Source organism: Salminus brasiliensis, chromosome 16 (assembly GCF_030463535.1).
Source record: "Salminus brasiliensis chromosome 16, fSalBra1.hap2, whole genome shotgun sequence".
NCBI classification, from domain to species: domain Eukaryota; kingdom Metazoa; phylum Chordata; class Actinopteri; order Characiformes; family Bryconidae; genus Salminus; species Salminus brasiliensis.
In genome coordinates, this window is record NC_132893.1 from 32,670,233 (window position 1) to 32,689,116 (window position 18,884).

Here is an 18,884-nt window from a genome sequence, read left to right on the forward strand (position 1 = left end):
CACCTCAGGGCAGTATACTGAGTCCTCTGTTGTTCACCCTGCTGACTCATGACTGTGTTGTGAAACACAGTTCTAACAGCATCATAAAGTTCGCCGATGATACAACTGTGCTGGGTCTCATCAGCAAAGGCGACGAGTCAGCATACAGAGAGGAGGTGCAGCAGCTGACAGACTGGTGTACAGTCAACAACCTTCACTGGAATGTAGAGAAGACCAAGGAAATGGTTGTTGACTTCAGGAAAACAAGACACCACCACTCTCCGCTCAACATCAACGGCTCCTCTGTGGAGATCGTTAAGAGCACCAAGTTCCTTGGTGTCCACCTAGCGGAGAACCTCACCTGGTCCCTGAACACCAGCTCTACAGCCAAGAAAGCCCAGCAGCGTCTCTACTTCCTCCGGAAGCTGAGAAAGGCCCGTCTCCCTCCACCCATCCTCACCCTCTTCTATAGGGGAACCATAGAGAGCATCCTAAGCAGCTGCATCACTGCCTGGTTTGGGACCTGCACAGCCTCTGACCGCAAGTCCTTCCAACGCATTGTGAGGACCACTGAGAGGATCATCGGAGTCTCTCTCCCCTCAGTCATGGACATTTACACCACCCGCTGCATCCGCAAAGCAACCAGCATTGTGGATGACTCCACCCACCCTTCACACAGTCTGTTCTCCCTCCTGCCATCAGGAAGAAGGTACCGCAGCATCCGGTCCAACACGACCAGACTCTGCAACAGCTTCTTCCCCCAAGCCATCAGACTTCTCAACCCAACTCAATTTCTGAACTGATGTCCGGCTCTCTCTCTCACTCTCTCACTCTCTCAAAATGGGAAGCTTTTTTCCCCCCACAAGCATTTGCACTAATAACTTTACTACCTCACTGGACTCAATATTTATTACACACTGCATAATTTGCACACTACCGGCAATTATTTATTATTCTCTGTCTGTACTGTGTTGTGTTGTCTGTACTGTACTTGTACTGTGTTGCACTTGTGTTCTGTATGCACTGTCTGTGTTGCACCATGGTCCTGGAGGAACGTTGTTTCGTTTCACTGTGTACTCTGTATGTAGTTGAAATGACAATAAAACCCACTTGACTTGACACTAGCAAGACGGTGTGGCATGGACTGTATTAGGTGAGGGAAGGTGTTTTTTTTTTTTTTTTTTGATACACCATTGACACATTGACACCACAATGAGACAGAAAAAAAAAAAAAAAAAAAAAAAAAATATATATATATATATATAATATATATATATATATATATATATATATAGTATATATATATATATATATATATATATATATATATATATATATATATATATATATATATATATATATATAGTATATAAGTATATAAATAAATAATAAAATTTTACACCACACAGCTTAAATCTCAACAAAGTCAAAAGCCTCGGACCACAGTTGAACCGTGGCTGCTCTGGCATGATGTAATCTGGCAGTGATTCGCTCTAGTATAAGAACAAACTAAAAAAATTAAAGCATAAGCAAAGGTTTTACAAGAAGACCCTGATCTATCCTGAATTTTAAGACGTCCACAGTGGTGCATCCGCACATTGCTCTGCACCCCTCGCCGGACCCAGGACGGATCTATGGCCCGTGTGGAACCACTGTCATGCTGTTGCGAAGCACCAGCGAGCCGCCACCAGCCTTCACACGCGGTCATAGTCATATCAGAATATTATGACCATGTGAGCAGGTTTGCTAATAAGCGAGCACAGCAGTCAGTTGTAGCGGGGTGCAAAACAGTAGTCATGGGCAAAGGACACGATAACGTCATGGGATGTTCTAGAGCAGTCGTAGTAACACTGATCGCCTCCCAACAGTCTTGCCCCAAGACAACGAAGACTCGGGCACAGAGTGGTACGATACAATCAACCTGCCACTGTGTCCCAGTTAACCTCTATAGTGAACACCTTCCATTACCCAATACAGTCCATGCTACAACATCTCGCTAGGGGCATCCAAGCCAAAGGTGGGTACTCCCACTATTAAGTAGGTGGTCATGATATTTAGATATAACCGTGTAATGCTTTGACTACTGCCTAAAAGTTAAACAATGCAAAATAGAATAGACAGAAGGAGTGGGTGATCTGTAGGGCTGGGCAATCTGGTATACACACTGCATCACAATATAAACGATATTAACAGCAATTACAGATTAAATGCATCAGTAGCGGCAGATTCCTAAAAACTATTTACACACTCTTGTACAGTGAGGTGTTCATGCCTTTTTTGTACCACAATAACAATATTAATCACGATATTATTTTATATTTATATATAAATAAGTCATATTGCCCAGCCTTAATTATACGGTAAACATATTAGATTGCAGACAAAAGGCTGGCTGTAGTGACAGATCCTTAAAAACTTAGTTGGTCAGTGTTCTTTAAGCACTGGCAATATCCTCAATATGCTTAAAAAAAAGTATATTGTGTAGCATGATAACTAAATTTAATCACAGTAATAAAATATGGCCCCAGCCCTAAAACACTGTCTAGGGACGCACGGATCCGATACTAGGATCGGATATCGGAAAATTTGGCCGATCCATTCACTGAACCAGATTCCCGCATCGACGGTATGTTAGACTTCATAACTCAGGATAACAGTAACCTGCAGACATGCGGCCGTAACGCAGGACAGGATATGGTCTTCCATATGAGGAGAAGTGAGAAGGGTTTATCCTGCTGCCTTAAGTCTACTGGTTTATCTATCTGGTTTATTAATTCAACAGTGGTATCGGCTGATACGCAGTTTATGTATCGGTATTGGTATCGGAACAGAAAAGGTAGGATCGGTGCATCCCTAACTCTGTATTGTATTATTATATTATATAAATAAAAAAACATTAAATAAAATAAAACAACAAAAAAAATCTGTCTGTCTGAACGTCCACGTTTACATTCTTTAATTAGGAATGCACAATGACCTCCATAATGAGATGACCGAGTGTATCGAGGACACCACCTTCAACATGGTATCAAAGTAGAAACTCTGGTACTGCAACAACTTTAATGTGAATGAACAAATTTCGAGGAACAGACCAACAGTCTAACCTCACATCTGACTCCTGTCCTGCTGTACACTACAAGACATAGTGAGAGTACTGTACAGAGGTTTAACTGGAGAAGCTCCAGATCTCATCAGATCAGATGCAGCTGAACATTAATCCAGTAGAAAGGAGAAACAAGAGCTTCTCATTCTGAAGAAAGAAAGTAGTGAGATCTTGTCGGTGAGCTAGTCTGAAGAACAAAGCTCGGTTCCTCCAGGTTTCTCCTGGACGCCCCCCAGTCCAGCCAGCACAGCGTGGAGGATGTGCTCAACTCCACCAGCAGCAGCAGCAGCAGCAGCAGCAGCTCACCTGATTTACCATCATTAAGCCCTGATTTACCACCAAACCAGGTGTTGATCTGAGGAGAACTCTAAATAATACTAGACTCCATGAGAGAGGAGAACTTGAGATGTTCTAATGATGAACACAGTGATGGAGAACCACCACTTTTATTAGTGTTTATTCTAATATCAGTGTTTTACTGAGCAGATAAGAAGCTTTAAAATCTGATTTTTACAGGAGCCATGAACCTCTGCACAGCACATCTAAGAAAGCAGCCTTGCAGCCCAAATTCTCAGTACTGGACATGACGAGAGATGGAGAGTGACTCACACACAGCTTTAACCCCTAGCCGTCCAGTGGAGCAGAAGAACAATACGGCAGAAAGACTGCAGCAGAGAGGGCTTTTGTGTAGGCCTGAGCTCCCTGGGGCCTCCCTGGCGAGTGTGTATGCGTATGAGAGAGTGAGTGACTGAAAGAGTGGGAGGAAGGGTGAAAGAGATGGAGTGTGTAAGACTTCGGGAGGGGAGTGAGGGGGGGTTGGACAGGACATTGCATCAGGCTAGAAGTTCATAAATGGATAAGACCGCCCCCTTTTCAAATCAGGAATAATAGGCAGACTTAAATGCTGCAAATACACTGTGATTGGACAGGGGGGTGGGTGACCGGGGGTCTAGAAGATCCGAGGGTGAAGAAAAAGAAAGAAAAGAAAGAAAAAAAGTGCATCTCACTCTTGTAAGGGGCGATGGCCCATAAAAAGGGTGTCCAGTTGGCCAACAGCTCCATAAAGAACCCTGTTAAAAGGTCTGAGGAACCTTCATTTGATGTAAATGTTATTTTCCAATGTCAAGGTTCTTCCCACTCACACGTACCTGATATGAACAAGCCTCTTTAATGGAAGCAAAAGCAGTTCTTCTAGTTCTTCAATGGCATCGCCCAAAGAATCCTCTAAAGCACCCTTGCATTTAAAGGCGTTTTCACACTTGTCCCGAAGACGAGGCCGCACCCAAGTCCGATTCTGGGCTCGTTTGAAGGTTGGGCTCATTGTCGCGGGCTTGCTGCCGCTAGAGCTGTGGACCGATTGCACATTTTTAAACATTCCCTGCAGTGGTTGGGTCTAGGATCATCCATTAATTGCTTTTCCTTATTTTCCTTGGAAACAAACACTCAAGCAGTGAAGAGCAGCACAGCATTTCACCATGCAGGAACATCTGCACCTGCAAACGAGGATCCGTTCCTATAGAAGGGTTTTTTTGGGGGGCCATGCAGGTGATCTGTTGAAGCAGTATGAATATTATTATTATTATTATTATTATGTTGAACTTATATAGAGCCTTTCACAAACCCAAGTACGCTTTACAAAAAAACAACCGTTATAAAAACGTATGAGGAAGGGAGCGCTAAAGTTTGGGGGCGGCGACGCTGAAAGATCTGCCGCCCATAGTAGAATATCTAAGAATCCAGAGTCAGAAGGTCTAAGAGAATGAGAAAGAAATACAATCACAAAGAGCCTTAAAGGTTAGAAGTAGAAATTCGTACTTAATCCTACAGTAGCCATGGCAAAAAGGAGTAACGTGAGCCGAGCTCCAGGAGGTAAGTAAGAACCCTGGCTGCTGAGGTTTGGATGTACTGGAGACGACTGATTGACTGATTCACCATTGACCAGAAAAGAGGAAAGCGCTAATCAACAATTTAGCATCACCATCACTGAGCACAGGAAGCAACCACGCAAATTCTTATCCAGACAGAAAGAATGGTCATGTAACAAAACTAACCAATCATGCGGCACGGGGAGGGAGCGGACAGCTGCAGAGTTTCTCGAGGTTCTCGGGACCCCTCCCTGGTTTGTAAACAGCACTTGACCCAACTTCCCGAACTTTCAGAGCAATCGCTCCCGGGTCCACAAATACAAAGCGCTTGTGTGAAAACACCCTTATAATGCTGAAATATAGAAATAAAGAGTTCTCAGAGTTCAACATGACTTCCGTTTATGAATAAAGTCCCGCCCCTTTAACAAAAAGAGCCAATCGCCTCACTAGAACACTAAAATATCCCACTAAAATGTGTTTTTTGTTTTCACCTTTGATCTAAAATTGCTAATCTGACCATCAGTGGATTCTTTGCCCATTCACAGAAAAAGAAACCTGGTCTCGTGTGACTGGAAGTAACTGCCCGGCAGGGTTGTAAAGACGGCTGCCAGATGAACAGACTTGCCTATAAGGACTGTGGTGTACAGTCATTGACTGGCTGACATTTGGGTTGAGAAAAAGTGAGGCAACCGACAACATCTGATAAGAGCAGACGTTTTCTAGTAAGAGAACAGAGGTCGGGGATCTTGACCCGCCAGTGTGAATTTTATTTTATTTATTTATTATTTTTTTTTTTAACAAAAAGTACACAAAGGACTCCCATTTCTGAAAAATGTGAGCAAAACCCTGACCTCCAAAATGATTTCCTACCCTGCCGAAGCAGTATGCATGCATATACAGGAAGCCCTAATATAGTCATGTGAAAAGACTGCAAGGAGGAAACCCTGGCTGACAGAAATAAACACATCAGGGCAAAACTAAAGCGAACCAAAGACCAGAACTTCTGAACACAATCCGCTCTGGACAGAGGAATCTCGAGTTTGAACACCATAGCTACCATGATGACATTTTAGGATGGCTGGAGACTCATCTTGGGGTCTGCTGTTGGGCTGAACTTGCTACACTCTTATTAAAATAAATAAATAAATAAAAATAAAGATGTTACAGAAGGTTATTTGAGCAATGCCATAGAAGAACCACGTTTGGTTCCGTAAAGAACCATTTTTGCAGAAGAAATTCATAATTCAAGGTTTTTTGGGAGGTCTTTTAAAGGTTCTTCTCACACACATCAAACATACGTTTTTTATGGAACCTAAGGTGGTTCTTCTATAGCATCACTCAAAAAACCATTCCTACCACTTTATTATTACCAATTTATTATTTTATTTTTTAGGAGTGTAGGACGTTCTGACCTGACCATGTAAATGATTTAGTGGACGGTGGAACAGCGGCTGATTTCTAGCTGTTCTGAGATCTTTTTAACCCTCTGTACCTCCATCCTTCTCTCTGAAGGCCTCAGAGAGCTCTCTGGATCTGACCATGATGGTGATCATCATCTTCACCCCTCACTTCAACCATCAATCAAGAGCAGACCAGACTAAACACCTGAGGTTTAAATAAGACTCCAGACTCCTCCAGAATAATCCTCTCCAACCATGTTCTGATGGTCTAATCAGCTGATGCTAATTCTACACTTTTACAGTAGTAATAAATGTGGGGTGTGCTCATGCTGCAGTCCAATTGGACTCGGATGTCGGACTTTTCGAGTTTCAAGTAGGAAATTTAATCTTGAACGGCTCTACAAGTCGGATTTACTACTAGGAAAGTGGTTCGGAGCTCAAAATCCAAGATGCTCTTTGAGATGCCCCATGGCCAGGCCTCCCGAGACTTCCACAGTACACTCCGAAGTCTCTAGCTGTCCAGACATCCAAGGTACAAGGAACGTCGCAAAACTGCTTTTTCTTCTCAAGAAAATTGATTTTCTATCACATGATATTTCATAAATGATGTTTTAAGGCATTTCTTCAGTTGTGTGTGTTCATGTGGTCAATACTGAGGGATGGATGGAGGGAATACAACTGGAGATCAAAGGTCCAGATGTATAAATACGTTCGAAAAGCCCAAATCATCATGAACTACACTGTCATTTTTCTCCTCTTCACATGACCTCACAAAACAAAGAACTGATCCCTGCGAGACTCCTTAAGACACGAAGGGCTCAGCGGTGCCTTATGGTACACCTAACGGTGGCACCATTCCAAAGCTTGCAGAGCAGTGGCTTTGCACGATTCCTGCACTCTGCGGCTCCGACGCTCGCTAGGCTCCTCCATCTGCAATGTATTACGCATACGACTCATCTCAGCGCTGAAGAGGATAGACGAATGGCAGGTCCGTCGGCGGCCGCACGATTCATACCTTGGCATTCGCGATAGTGATATCGCAGAAGGCTTAAAACATGCCCTGCAAAGGGCAATGAGCAGCTGCTTCAGCATGCACCTGCACACTGGCTTCTACTGAGCGTGTTTCGAGCAAACCGGTTTTCCTGTTCCTGCCTGAGCGCATCAAAACTTTTGTCTGCGGTGTTCAACCACAGGCCACAGATGTGGTAGATAGAAAATAGGTTAGGGGGGAAAAAAATTTAATAATAAAAAAAATACAGCAGAGTGCTTCTTAAAATAAGTACATGCACAGAAATATTGGAACACCTACACACAAGCTTTTCTGACATCCCATTCTAAACCCATAGGCAGGCAACCGCCCAACGCAGCTTCACCAGTTTAGATGAGGCACTACGGAAAAATTTGAGAGACGAAGGCCTGTTACGCTGGACGTCTGCTGGACGCTGGTGGTGAAAACCCTGACTCTGGCCTACAAAGCCAAGACTGGACCAGCCAGCTCCTCCGTACTTGATGGCGATGGTCAAAAGCCGATCCGCACCAAGAGCCCTTCCAGCTTCAAGTATGGCTCGGCCCGTAATCCTTTAAGATCCACGGAAGACGAGCGTCCAGACTTTTTACTGTCCTGCACTGAAGTGGTTGAACGAGCTTCCCCTGGGTGTCCGAACAGCAGAGTCCAACACTCGCTGTCTTCAAACCCAGACTGAAGACCCTCCTCTTCTGAGAGTACTCAGGCGAAGAGAAGAGTACTATGGTCTCCATACTGACTTTTAGTAGAGTCTAAACTTAGAGGATCTTTGAATTATTAGTCTATTTAAACTAGCTGACGTTCTTCTTGGGTAAATAGTGAAGCACTTTTGTAAGTCGCTCTTGAGAAGAGCATCTGCTAAATGGCGTAAATGTAAATGTATAATCAGAGCGAGCGAATGCGTCAAAAAAAATAAAATAAATAAAATAAATAATAATAAAAAAAGAACAACACAAGATCCGGATTACGGATCAGCTGCGACCCGCTGCATCACTCCTGCCGAGGACCCTGCATTCTCTGCAAAAGAACAACCTGTGGGATTCTGAATGCACTCAGACAACACCAGGTCACCCAGGCATCCAAGCAACAAGCTACAGCATGTGGGCTGATGTTGATGCTCTTCGCCAAAGTCATGCAGGATCAAACGCCTATACCCTGGTAGGGTGCAGAGCTGACGGATATCGCCACCGTAATGGAATTCGTTCCTCCCATGTAGGACGTACGGAAGAGCCTGCTCGCTCCGAACATGACGAGGCAGGATACATTCGCAACCGATCAGTAAATCAGTCAAATCCGCAGTCTGACGGTCGTTGCACAATTCCTGGTGCAATTATCATCCCTCATCTCGTCTCTAAGGTGCAGGACTAATCAGAGGGAACGCTGCACAAAGCCCAAAGCTTGCTCTGCTGTATCTGTAACATTGCAATTAATGCTGGGTTTAAGTGCTACCGGAATTATGCCACATGCAAGCTACATGGACATGAACACCCCCTCACGTCATAATTGCTAGTGTGAAATTCGGAGACAGTTTTGATACTCGAGTTGAGATGACCGCCAACCTTTTAACATGGCAAAGAGGACAGAATCATTATCAGAAGGTATATTATATATATATATAGAATTCTAGTTTTTTTTTTTTTACAGTGTAGCTGCTGTTAACGCACAAACCAGGAGACGAACCAACGCCACCAAGCCAGCGAATGGATAACATGACTTAAGTTAAGTTGAGCTGGCTAATCAACTAAAATTCAGTCCATCACAAGTACGTCAAACATCTCCCATCACTTACCTTCGGCTACGTCATCATCAATGGCCCCTTTGACTTGCGAGAAGCACCACTGCACGTCGTTGCCCCCGCCTCCGGCACCTGCGCACATTTAATAAGTGTGTTTAATGCTACAATGTCAATCAAACTGCTGTCATTCAAAACCAAATAACATCTAAACAGTCGTGTTTGAGCACGCTTGAGTTGATGAGCAAATTACGGATAATACAGACTTTGTAAATTACACTGTCGTGCTGTTTGTAATCAATAGTGGTCAGTAAATACAGCCATGTCCAGCTTAGGGTTGCAATATTCTGGAAATTTTTAAAGTTTGGAAATTTACAATGGGAATAAACGGGAATTAATGGGAATTGATGGGAATAAAATGGGAATTTTCAAAGCTAAAGCTAAGAAATGTACATATTAGTTGGCTAAAATAATTAGATATGATACCAAAACAGTTAAATAACAAAGCTGCTCCTCAATCCCAGGGACATCACACACTGCAGGGCTATTGAGAGCACACCCCCTGCATGCACTGTCCATTCCTCCATCACATGTACAGCAGATGTCCGGTTTCTAGAAATCATCTGGACTCTCACCAAATATCGATGTTAATGTTAATAATTAATAATGGATATATAATTATTAATTTTCAGTTCCAGAAACCTGTTGAGACAAAACATGGGTAGCTAGCCTATGAATATTTCCTGAGCGAAAGTTCCCATGAAAAGATACCAGTAATTTACTGAAAATTTATCACCCCTTTGCAACTATAGTCCAGCATCTTAAGACTCAAGTCATTGGAAATGTAGATGTTCAATGTTTTTATACATCATAACCTGCAGTGTTATCCAAAACATTTGGTATATTTGATATTTTACAGTTAAAAACAAGGTTGGGTGGTACACCCCCCCTCCTCCAATACTGTCTCAAGGTATTGCCACGCTACACAGTGTTACCGGGGGTGGATGCAGAGGACTGTAGGTTGCGCAACTGCACACTTATAAACAATAAGATGAGAAGGATCGAGCTGCTGCAGCTGCTGAAAGGACAGATATCTAAGTTTTACGTTTTTTCCTTGAGGATTTGGATCTGGAGCCACTCCAGCTTAACTAGCCTTTGCTGAAGTACCTCAGCTACAACTCCACCGAGCATCAGACAGCCCAGAGCAGCTGCTGTGGACCATAAAAACTAGTTACACTGCACAGCCCTAGTTGGAAATGAATATTTATGCATAAGATCCTTCACTGTGCACTAAAGCCACCTAACGCACCTAAAAACATCTGATTGCATATATTATTAGTGTTAAACCTTGTTTCACCATTTTTGCCATTTTCCTCTTTGATATCCTTTGAATCTGGCAGTTTTCCATGATGAATGGACCAATTACATTGCTTTAAAAAATGCAATAATGACTTCATACTGATACTGGAAAACAATGACCTCCATAAAAAATAAAGAATGTTTTTTTTTCCCTTTTCCTGTAAAGTTTAATTCTGGAGATATGAGGTGAGACAATATGAATAATTTGATTTTATGATGCATTTTTCTACAATTTTCTACAATCTACAAAATTTTCTCTAAAATCAACCCAATTTCTCTCTTAACAGAAGACTTTCCCCCTGTTCGCACTAAATGCACCAACGATGGGGGGAAAAAGGGAAAAGCTGAGTCAATCTGCTGAAGAAGTAGTGAAGAAAAGGTGCTGAAAGACCAGGATGTGTGACGCGTGGCGGTCTCATAAAAGAGCGTCGGGATGGAAGTGAGAGAGGCGAGGAGAGGATCCGTGACCTTGCGGTATCTTCTAGCTCTTTTAAAACCCAGTTACAATTAATAAACTGCACTGTTCCTCACTGCAGCCTCTGGAGCCAATCACACCCTATGACTTCATGCCTCTAACGTTAGCCTCGGAGCCTCGGATGGCTAAAGGAAACAGGTTGGGCAAGTCCTCTGTGAGCCGGCATTAATCTGGTTGGATGTGGATTGGAGCGAAGACTAAACAAGGAGAGGTTCTGTATCTCATATTGGAAGCCTCAGCAGCTCTGAGGAAACATCTCACAGTGCACATCAAGCCCTCAGTCTCATACCGAAGCTCATCAATGACTGGTTAGTGATGGTTTGACTGGCTGCAACGGTCTTGATATTTCAGTTTCAGGGGCTTCAAAAAGGAGACCTGCTGTATAAGGACTTGCATGCAACGTTATGTTGTCTATGGCTCGGTTTTACCGCCATTTAACACAGGAATTATCTGGATTTCTGTATTGATTACTAATAAAATATGAAATAAAAATGTGAACTATCAACTAATTAGTCTTTAATAGTAATAATTAGACTAACTAAATACATAACGCTGCTCTATTGAGCACATTCAGTAAGCAACTAAATTGCAGGCTAGAAAAAGTAAGTCACCACTAGTTAAATGGCAAGTGGCAAAAGGTTTTTCCAATTGAGGAAATTGACATTTACACTGAAGGCATTTAAGCACTGACTAACGATCTACAAAAGTGCCTTGCCGTTTACTCAGAAAATATCCTTAGCTAGTTTGTATCGGCTAGGATCCAAAAGCTTTAAGCTTAGCTGCTACTACGGAGACCACAATACTCAACATACACTACACTCTGCCTGAGTACTCATGGAAGAGGTCCATTAGATAAAGGCACATAAAAACTGTTTATTTATTAAAAATTATTTATTAAAAATCTGTTATTAGCTTAGTCAGGCTCATTAGTTTGTTGATAAATGTGACTTACATAATCAGACCACATTTTAATGGTAATCAATGCAGTAATCCAGGTAATTACACTTAAAAGTAAAAGTCCACTTATTTTGTAGGCATAATGATTACAGTTCAGAAGAATCAGGGCATTTGAACTAGAAATGGCACAAACCTGTTAACCAATACAGGTTTCAGGTCAATACTGGCAGAAAACACCAAATATCTAGAGTTAACCACTTTATCCTGAAACGGCACACACAGATAATCTGTCACATCAGTCCATCGCTCATTTAAAGCCCAGTAGATTTAAAAAAAACAATATTATAGAAGTAATACCGGACGCTTTAGGTTTTAATATAGGACCAAAAAAAAGTTCTCTAAATATTACACATCTTGACCTCAAACAAATCAAACCATTACAACATAACATTAGGCCATATTTTATTACAGCTCTACCTCTAATCAGTTTTTTCAGTACTGAGTATCAAGATAGAAAAATACTGACTTAAATTGTTCCCTTGTTTTAATAAATAATTCCCTACATTTAATAAACCACTTCCTGAATTTAATAAATTGTTTCCTTAATTATTCGTTCAATTTAACAATTAATTCCCTCAATTCAATAATTGGTTATTTACATTTAAATCATTCCTTAGATTAATAAAAATAAATACAAAATTCAATTCACTCAATCATTCCTTTGTGTTCCCTAAACTTCCACACGTTCCACATGTTTAACAAATTATTCCTTCAGCTTAATCATTTACCTCAATTTAACAAATCATTCCCTAAACCCAATTAACCGGTCCTTCATTTTAACAAAGTACAGTAAAGCTGAGCTGTGCTCTGGAGGGCAGACTGATGAACTTTACAGTAAAGCTGAGCTGCGCTCTGGAGGGCAGACTGATGAACTTTACAGTAAAGCTGAGCTGCGCTCTGGAGGGCAGACTGATGAACTTTACAGTAAAGCTGAGCTGCGCTCTGGAGGGCAGACTGATGAACTTTACTGTAAAGCTGAGCTGCGCTCTGGAGGGCAGACTGATGAACTGTACTGTAAAGCTGAGCTGGGCTCTGGAGGGCAGACTGATGAGCTTTACAGTAAAGCTGAGCTGCGCTCTGGAGGGCAGACTGATGAGCTTTACAGTAAAGCTGAGCTGCGCTCTGGAGGGCAGACTGATGAGCTTTACAGTAAAGCTGAGCTGCGCTCTGGAGGGCAGACTGATGAACTTTACAGTAAAGCTGAGCTGGGCTCTGGAGGGCAGACTGATGAACTTTACAGTAAAGCTGAGCTGGGCTCTGGAGGGCAGACTGATGAACTTTACAGTAAAGCTGAGCTGGGCTCTGGAGGGCAGACTGATGAACTTTACAGTAAAGCTGAGCTGGGCTCTGGAGGGCAGACTGATGAACTTTACAGTAAAGCTGAGCTGGGCTCTGGAGGGCAGACTGATGAACTTTACAGTAAAGCTGAGCTGGGCTCTGGAGGGCAGACTGATGAACTTTACAGTAAAGCTGAGCTGGGCTCTGGAGGGCAGACTGATGAACTTTACAGTAAAGCTGAGCTGCGCTCTGGAGGGCAGACTGATGAACTTTACAGTAAAGCTGAGCTGGGCTCTGGAGGGCAGACTGATGAACTTTACAGTAAAGCTGAGCTGGGCTCTGGAGGGCAGACTGATGAACTTTACAGTAAAGCTGAGCTGGGCTCTGGAGGGCAGACTGATGAACTTTACAGTAAAGCTGAGCTGGGCTCTGGAGGGCAGACTGATGAACTTTACAGTAAAGCTGAGCTGGGCTCTGGAGGGCAGACTGATGAACTTTACAGTAAAGCTGAGCTGGGCTCTGGAGGGCAGACTGATGAACTTTACAGTAAAGCTGAGCTGGGCTCTGGAGGGCAGACTGATGAACTTTACAGTAAAGCTGAGCTGCGCTCTGGAGGGCAGACTGATGAACTTTACAGTAAAGCTGAGCTGCGCTCTGGAGGGCAGACTGATGAACTTTACAGTAAAGCTGAGCTGGGCTCTGGAGGGCAGACTGATGAACTTTACAGTAAAGCTGAGCTGCGCTCTGGAGGGCAGACTGATGAACTTTACAGTAAAGCTGAGCTGGGCTCTGGAGGGCAGACTGATGAACTTACAGTAAAGCTGAGCTGCGCTCTGGAGGGCAGACTGATGAACTTTACTGTAAAGCTGAGCTGGGCTCTGGAGGGCAGACTGATGAGCTTTACTGTAAAGCTGAGCTGCGCTCTGGAGGGCAGACTGATGAACTTTACAGTAAAGCTGAGCTGCGCTCTGGAGGGCAGACTGATGAACTTTACAGTAAAGCTGAGCTGCGCTCTGGAGGGCAGACTGATGAACTTTACAGTAAAGCTGAGCTGCGCTCTGGAGGGCAGACTGATGAACTTTACAGTAAAGCTGAGCTGCGCTCTGGAGGGCAGACTGATGAACTTTACAGTAAAGCTGAGCTGCGCTCTGGAGGGCAGACTGATGAACTTTACTGTAAAGCTGAGCTGCGCTCTGGAGGGCAGACTGATGAACTTTACAGTAAAGCTGAGCTGCGCTCTGGAGGGCAGACTGATGAACTTTACAGTAAAGCTGAGCTGGGCTCTGGAGGGCAGACTGATGAACTTTACAGTAAAGCTGAGCTGCGCTCTGGAGGGCAGACTGATGAACTTTACTGTAAAGCTGAGCTGCGCTCTGGAGGGCAGACTGATGAGCTTTACAGTAAAGCTGAGCTGGGCTCTGGAGGGCAGACTGATGAACTTTACTGTAAAGCTGAGCTGGGCTCTGGAGGGCAGACTGATGAACTTTACAGTAAAGCTGAGCTGCGCTCTGGAGGGCAGACTGATGAACTTTACAGTAAAGCTGAGCTGGGCTCTGGAGGGCAGACTGATGAACTTACAGTAAAGCTGAGCTGCGCTCTGGAGGGCAGACTGATGAACTTTACTGTAAAGCTGAGCTGGGCTCTGGAGGGCAGACTGATGAGCTTTACTGTAAAGCTGAGCTGCGCTCTGGAGGGCAGACTGATGAACTTTACAGTAAAGCTGAGCTGCGCTCTGGAGGGCAGACTGATGAACTTTACAGTAAAGCTGAGCTGCGCTCTGGAGGGCAGACTGATGAACTTTACAGTAAAGCTGAGCTGCGCTCTGGAGGGCAGACTGATGAACTTTACAGTAAAGCTGAGCTGCGCTCTGGAGGGCAGACTGATGAACTTTACAGTAAAGCTGAGCTGCGCTCTGGAGGGCAGACTGATGAACTTTACTGTAAAGCTGAGCTGCGCTCTGGAGGGCAGACTGATGAACTTTACAGTAAAGCTGAGCTGCGCTCTGGAGGGCAGACTGATGAACTTTACAGTAAAGCTGAGCTGCGCTCTGGAGGGCAGACTGATGAACTTTACAGTAAAGCTGAGCTGCGCTCTGGAGGGCAGACTGATGAGCTTTACAGTAAAGCTGAGCTGCGCTCTGGAGGGCAGACTGATGAGCTTTACAGTAAAGCTGAGCTGCGCTCTGGAGGGCAGACTGATGAACTTTACAGTAAAGCTGAGCTGGGCTCTGGAGGGCAGACTGATGAACTTTACAGTAAAGCTGAGCTGGGCTCTGGAGGGCAGACTGATGAACTTTACAGTAAAGCTGAGCTGGGCTCTGGAGGGCAGACTGATGAACTTTACAGTAAAGCTGAGCTGCGCTCTGGAGGGCAGACTGATGAACTTTACAGTAAAGCTGAGCTGGGCTCTGGAGGGCAGACTGATGGGCACAGCGACACTCTTCCCAGTTTCAGGACCAAACTGCTCGCCGGTTAAAGTTCATTAGCCAGAGCATAACTACCAACTTACTAACTTACTAACTCACATTAAACGACTGGAAATAAGCCAGTTTAACTCTAAACGCCTTAATAACTCAAACACAACCTGACAGGTTCAATAAATAAGCCGATAAAGGGAAGGGAAAATCCACCTGCTCTGAAAGAGGAGGGAATTCAGGCTAGCCTTGTTAGCGAGCGCTAGCTGCTTGGCTAACGTTAGCTAGCACTCCCGGTTTGCTCGTCAAAATGAATGATGTCTGTTAATCTACCGTTAGAAAGAGTGAGGAGCAAAGGCAGGAGTAACTTCTCAGGGTTTGTGAACAGAAACAGCCTGGCTTGTTAGGAGGGAGGGGGCAGGCAGGACGGCCGCAGTGTGGCTAGGCTAGCTGGCTAGGCTAGCTGGCTAAGATGCTAACCGTGAACGCCCGTTTGCTGGCCAACCAAGCCGGTCAGACTGTGGCTCTAAAATCACCCCGGTGTAGATTACAGCGATCCGAGCAGTCGTTAAAGGGGCTGTCGGTGAGGCCTGGGGGTCTCAAACGGCGCAGAAACGACCCCGCGTCACGCTAGCTAGCTAGCTATAGCTCACTGGTACCGCTGGTACCGCTGGTACCCCGCTAGCTCGCGGCTCCAGCTAGCAGCGTTAGCACGGTTACCTGCCATGGCGAGAGGGAAGCCGGTCTCGGTGAGTTCTGGTTCTGTGCTCCTGCAAAGCAGTCCGTCTGAGGGCGTGGGGGTGCGGGTGGGCCGGGGCCGAGGCCGGGCTGTCTGATTAGCTGTGCTGGTTTGGCTTAGTGTCGCTCCGAGTCCCTCTGAGAGCCCAGCAGTGGAAACAGAGCTCATACACTCCCTTCAGCTCCTCCTCCCACTCTCCTCCTGCTGTCCACAGCCAAAATGGCGCAACCTCCTCCCAAACCACGCCGTCAATATGCGCCGCTCTGTGAGGGGAGGAGGAGGATGGAGGAGGAGGAAGAGGAGGATGGAGAGGGAGGGCTAAGGTGGGGAGGAGGATGAGTGTATGGAACAGGAGAATGTGGATGAAGAGGAGGAGAGAGAGGAGGAAGAGGGGGAGAGTGAGAGGGAGTGGAATAGGATCATTGGGATGGGTTGGATGAAGAGGAGAGAAAGAGGTGGAGGAAGAGGAGGAGGAAGAGGAGGATGGAGAGGGAGGGCTAAGATGGGGAGGAGGATGAGTGTATGGAACAGGAGAATGTGGATGAAGAGGAGGAGAGAGAGGAGGAGAGAGAGGAGGAGAGGGAGTGGAATAGGATCATTGGGATGGGTTGGAGGAAGAGGAGGAGGAAGAGGAAGAGGAGGAAGAGGGGGAGAGTGAGAGGGAGTGGAATAGGATCATTGGGATGGGTTGGAGGAAGAGGAGGAAGAGGAGGAGGAAGAGGAGGAGGAGGATGAGGAGGAAGATGAGAATAAGGAACAGGAGAATGTGGATGAAGAGGAGGAGGAAGAGGAGGAGGATGGAGAGGAGGAGAGTGAGAGGGAGTGGAATAGGATCATTGGGATGGGTTGGAGGAAGAGGAGAGAAAGAGGTGGAGGAAGAGGAGGAGGATGAGGAGGAAGATGAGAATAAGGAACAGGAGAATGTGGATGAAGAGGAGGAGGAAGAGGAGGAGGATGGAGAGGAGGAGAGTGAGAGGGAGTGGAATAGGATCATTGGGATGGGTTGGAGGAAGAGGAGAGAAAGAGGTGGAGGAAGAGGAGGAGGAGGAGGAAGAGGAGGATGGAGAGGGAGGGCTAAGATGAGGAGGAAGAAGAGAATAAGGAACAGGAGAATGTGGATGAAGAGGAGGAGGAAGAGGAGGAGGAAGAGGAAGAGGAGGAGAGTGAGAGGGAGTGGAATAGGATCATTGGGATGGGTTGGATGAAGAGGAGAGAAAGAGGTGGAGGAGGAGGAGGAGGATGAAGAGGAGGATGGAGAGGGAGGAGTAAGATGGAGAGGATGATGAGAGTAAGGAACATGAGAATGTGGATGAAGAGGAGGAGAGAGAGAAGAAGTGGAATAGGATCATTGGGATGGGCTGGATGAAGGGGAGAGAAATAGGTGGAGGAAGAGGGGGAGAGGGAGTGGAATAGGATTATTGGGATGGTTGGATGAAGAGGAGAGAAAGAGGTGGAGGAAGAGGAGGAGTAGAGGGAGGAAGATGAGAATAAGGATCAGGAGAATGTGGATGAAGAGGAGGAGAGTGAGAGGGAGTGGAATAGGATCATTGGGATGGGATGGAGGAAGAGAAGAGTAAATCCCAGGAGAATGTGGATGAAGAGGAGAATGAATAGGATCCTTTGAGGTGGAGGGAGAGGAGGAGTAAAGGGAGGGCTAAGAGGAGGAGGAAGAGGAGGAGAGGGAAGAAACTGGAGAAGTAGAGGACTGTAAAGAATGGAGAAGGTGGGGAGGAAAAGGTCTCCTCACTTTTCTCTTCCTCCCTATTCTTCTCCTCTCTCTACTCCTCCTCTTCCTCCACCTTCTCATGTCTTCCTTCCCATCATCTACTTCCCTCTCCTCCTTCTTCTTCCTCTCCTCCTCTCCATCCTAAAGATAAGGAGGGGGGGGTGGGGGGGCTTGAGGAAGAGGAGGAGAAGATTGAGAAGGAAGAGAAGAACAGTGAGGAGAAGGGGATGGAGAGGAGAAGAAGGAGAGGCAGGGTGGGGAGGTGAATGGAGCAGGTGAATGTGGAGGAGAAGGGTGGGAAGAGGGGTAAGATGGAGCAGGAGAATGTGGAGGATGAAGAAGGAGTGGGAGGAAAGTTGAGGAATGAGAGGAGAATATGAAGAAGGAGGAGTAATTTAAGGAGGGAGAGAAGATGAACGAGCATGAAGAAGAAGAAGGAGAACGCCCAGCCTGAGGAACGAACCCTTTCGGCCTGTCAGTTTCTAATGATCATCTCCACCAGGGGGAGCCGTACAATCACAAACACTCCTAAAAATACGGACCTCCAACCTCATCAACTCCTTCCTCATTCATTTCTAATTTTACCCCACATTGTACCCAGTTTGGAAGGTCAATTACCCCCCCCCCCCCCCCCCATCACTAGCAATGCCCCCAACACTAGGCTAATGAAGACTAGGGACTTCCAGACATGCTAACTGCTGTCCTGTTGGCTGTGCTGAAGCCCAGTGAGGATCTTTGGGACAGGTTGAAGAAAGGCTCAGTGCAGACGGATGCTGGATAACGCTCCCATTCAGAAAGCTGAAGTGAGAAAGGTCAGTAGGGAGCCATTTGGGT

At 45.3% G+C, this 18,884-nt stretch overlaps 1 protein-coding gene across 1 annotated transcript in view; it reads right to left on the reverse strand.

Annotated features, from left to right (window-relative positions):
• Nucleotides 1–16,552, reverse strand: part of ppp2r2ab (protein phosphatase 2, regulatory subunit B, alpha b) — a 32,966-nt gene extending 16,414 nt beyond the window's left edge. Inside the window, exons 1-2 of the mRNA XM_072658864.1 lie at nucleotides 16,306–16,552; nucleotides 9,161–9,238 (exon numbers count right to left, since the gene is read on the reverse strand). Coding sequence (XP_072514965.1) covers nucleotides 9,161–9,238; nucleotides 16,306–16,492 — 265 coding nt within the window. The 5' untranslated portion in view covers nucleotides 16,493–16,552. The remainder of the gene's footprint in view (nucleotides 1–9,160; nucleotides 9,239–16,305) is intronic.
• Nucleotides 16,553–18,884: the final 2,332 nt, after the last annotated feature.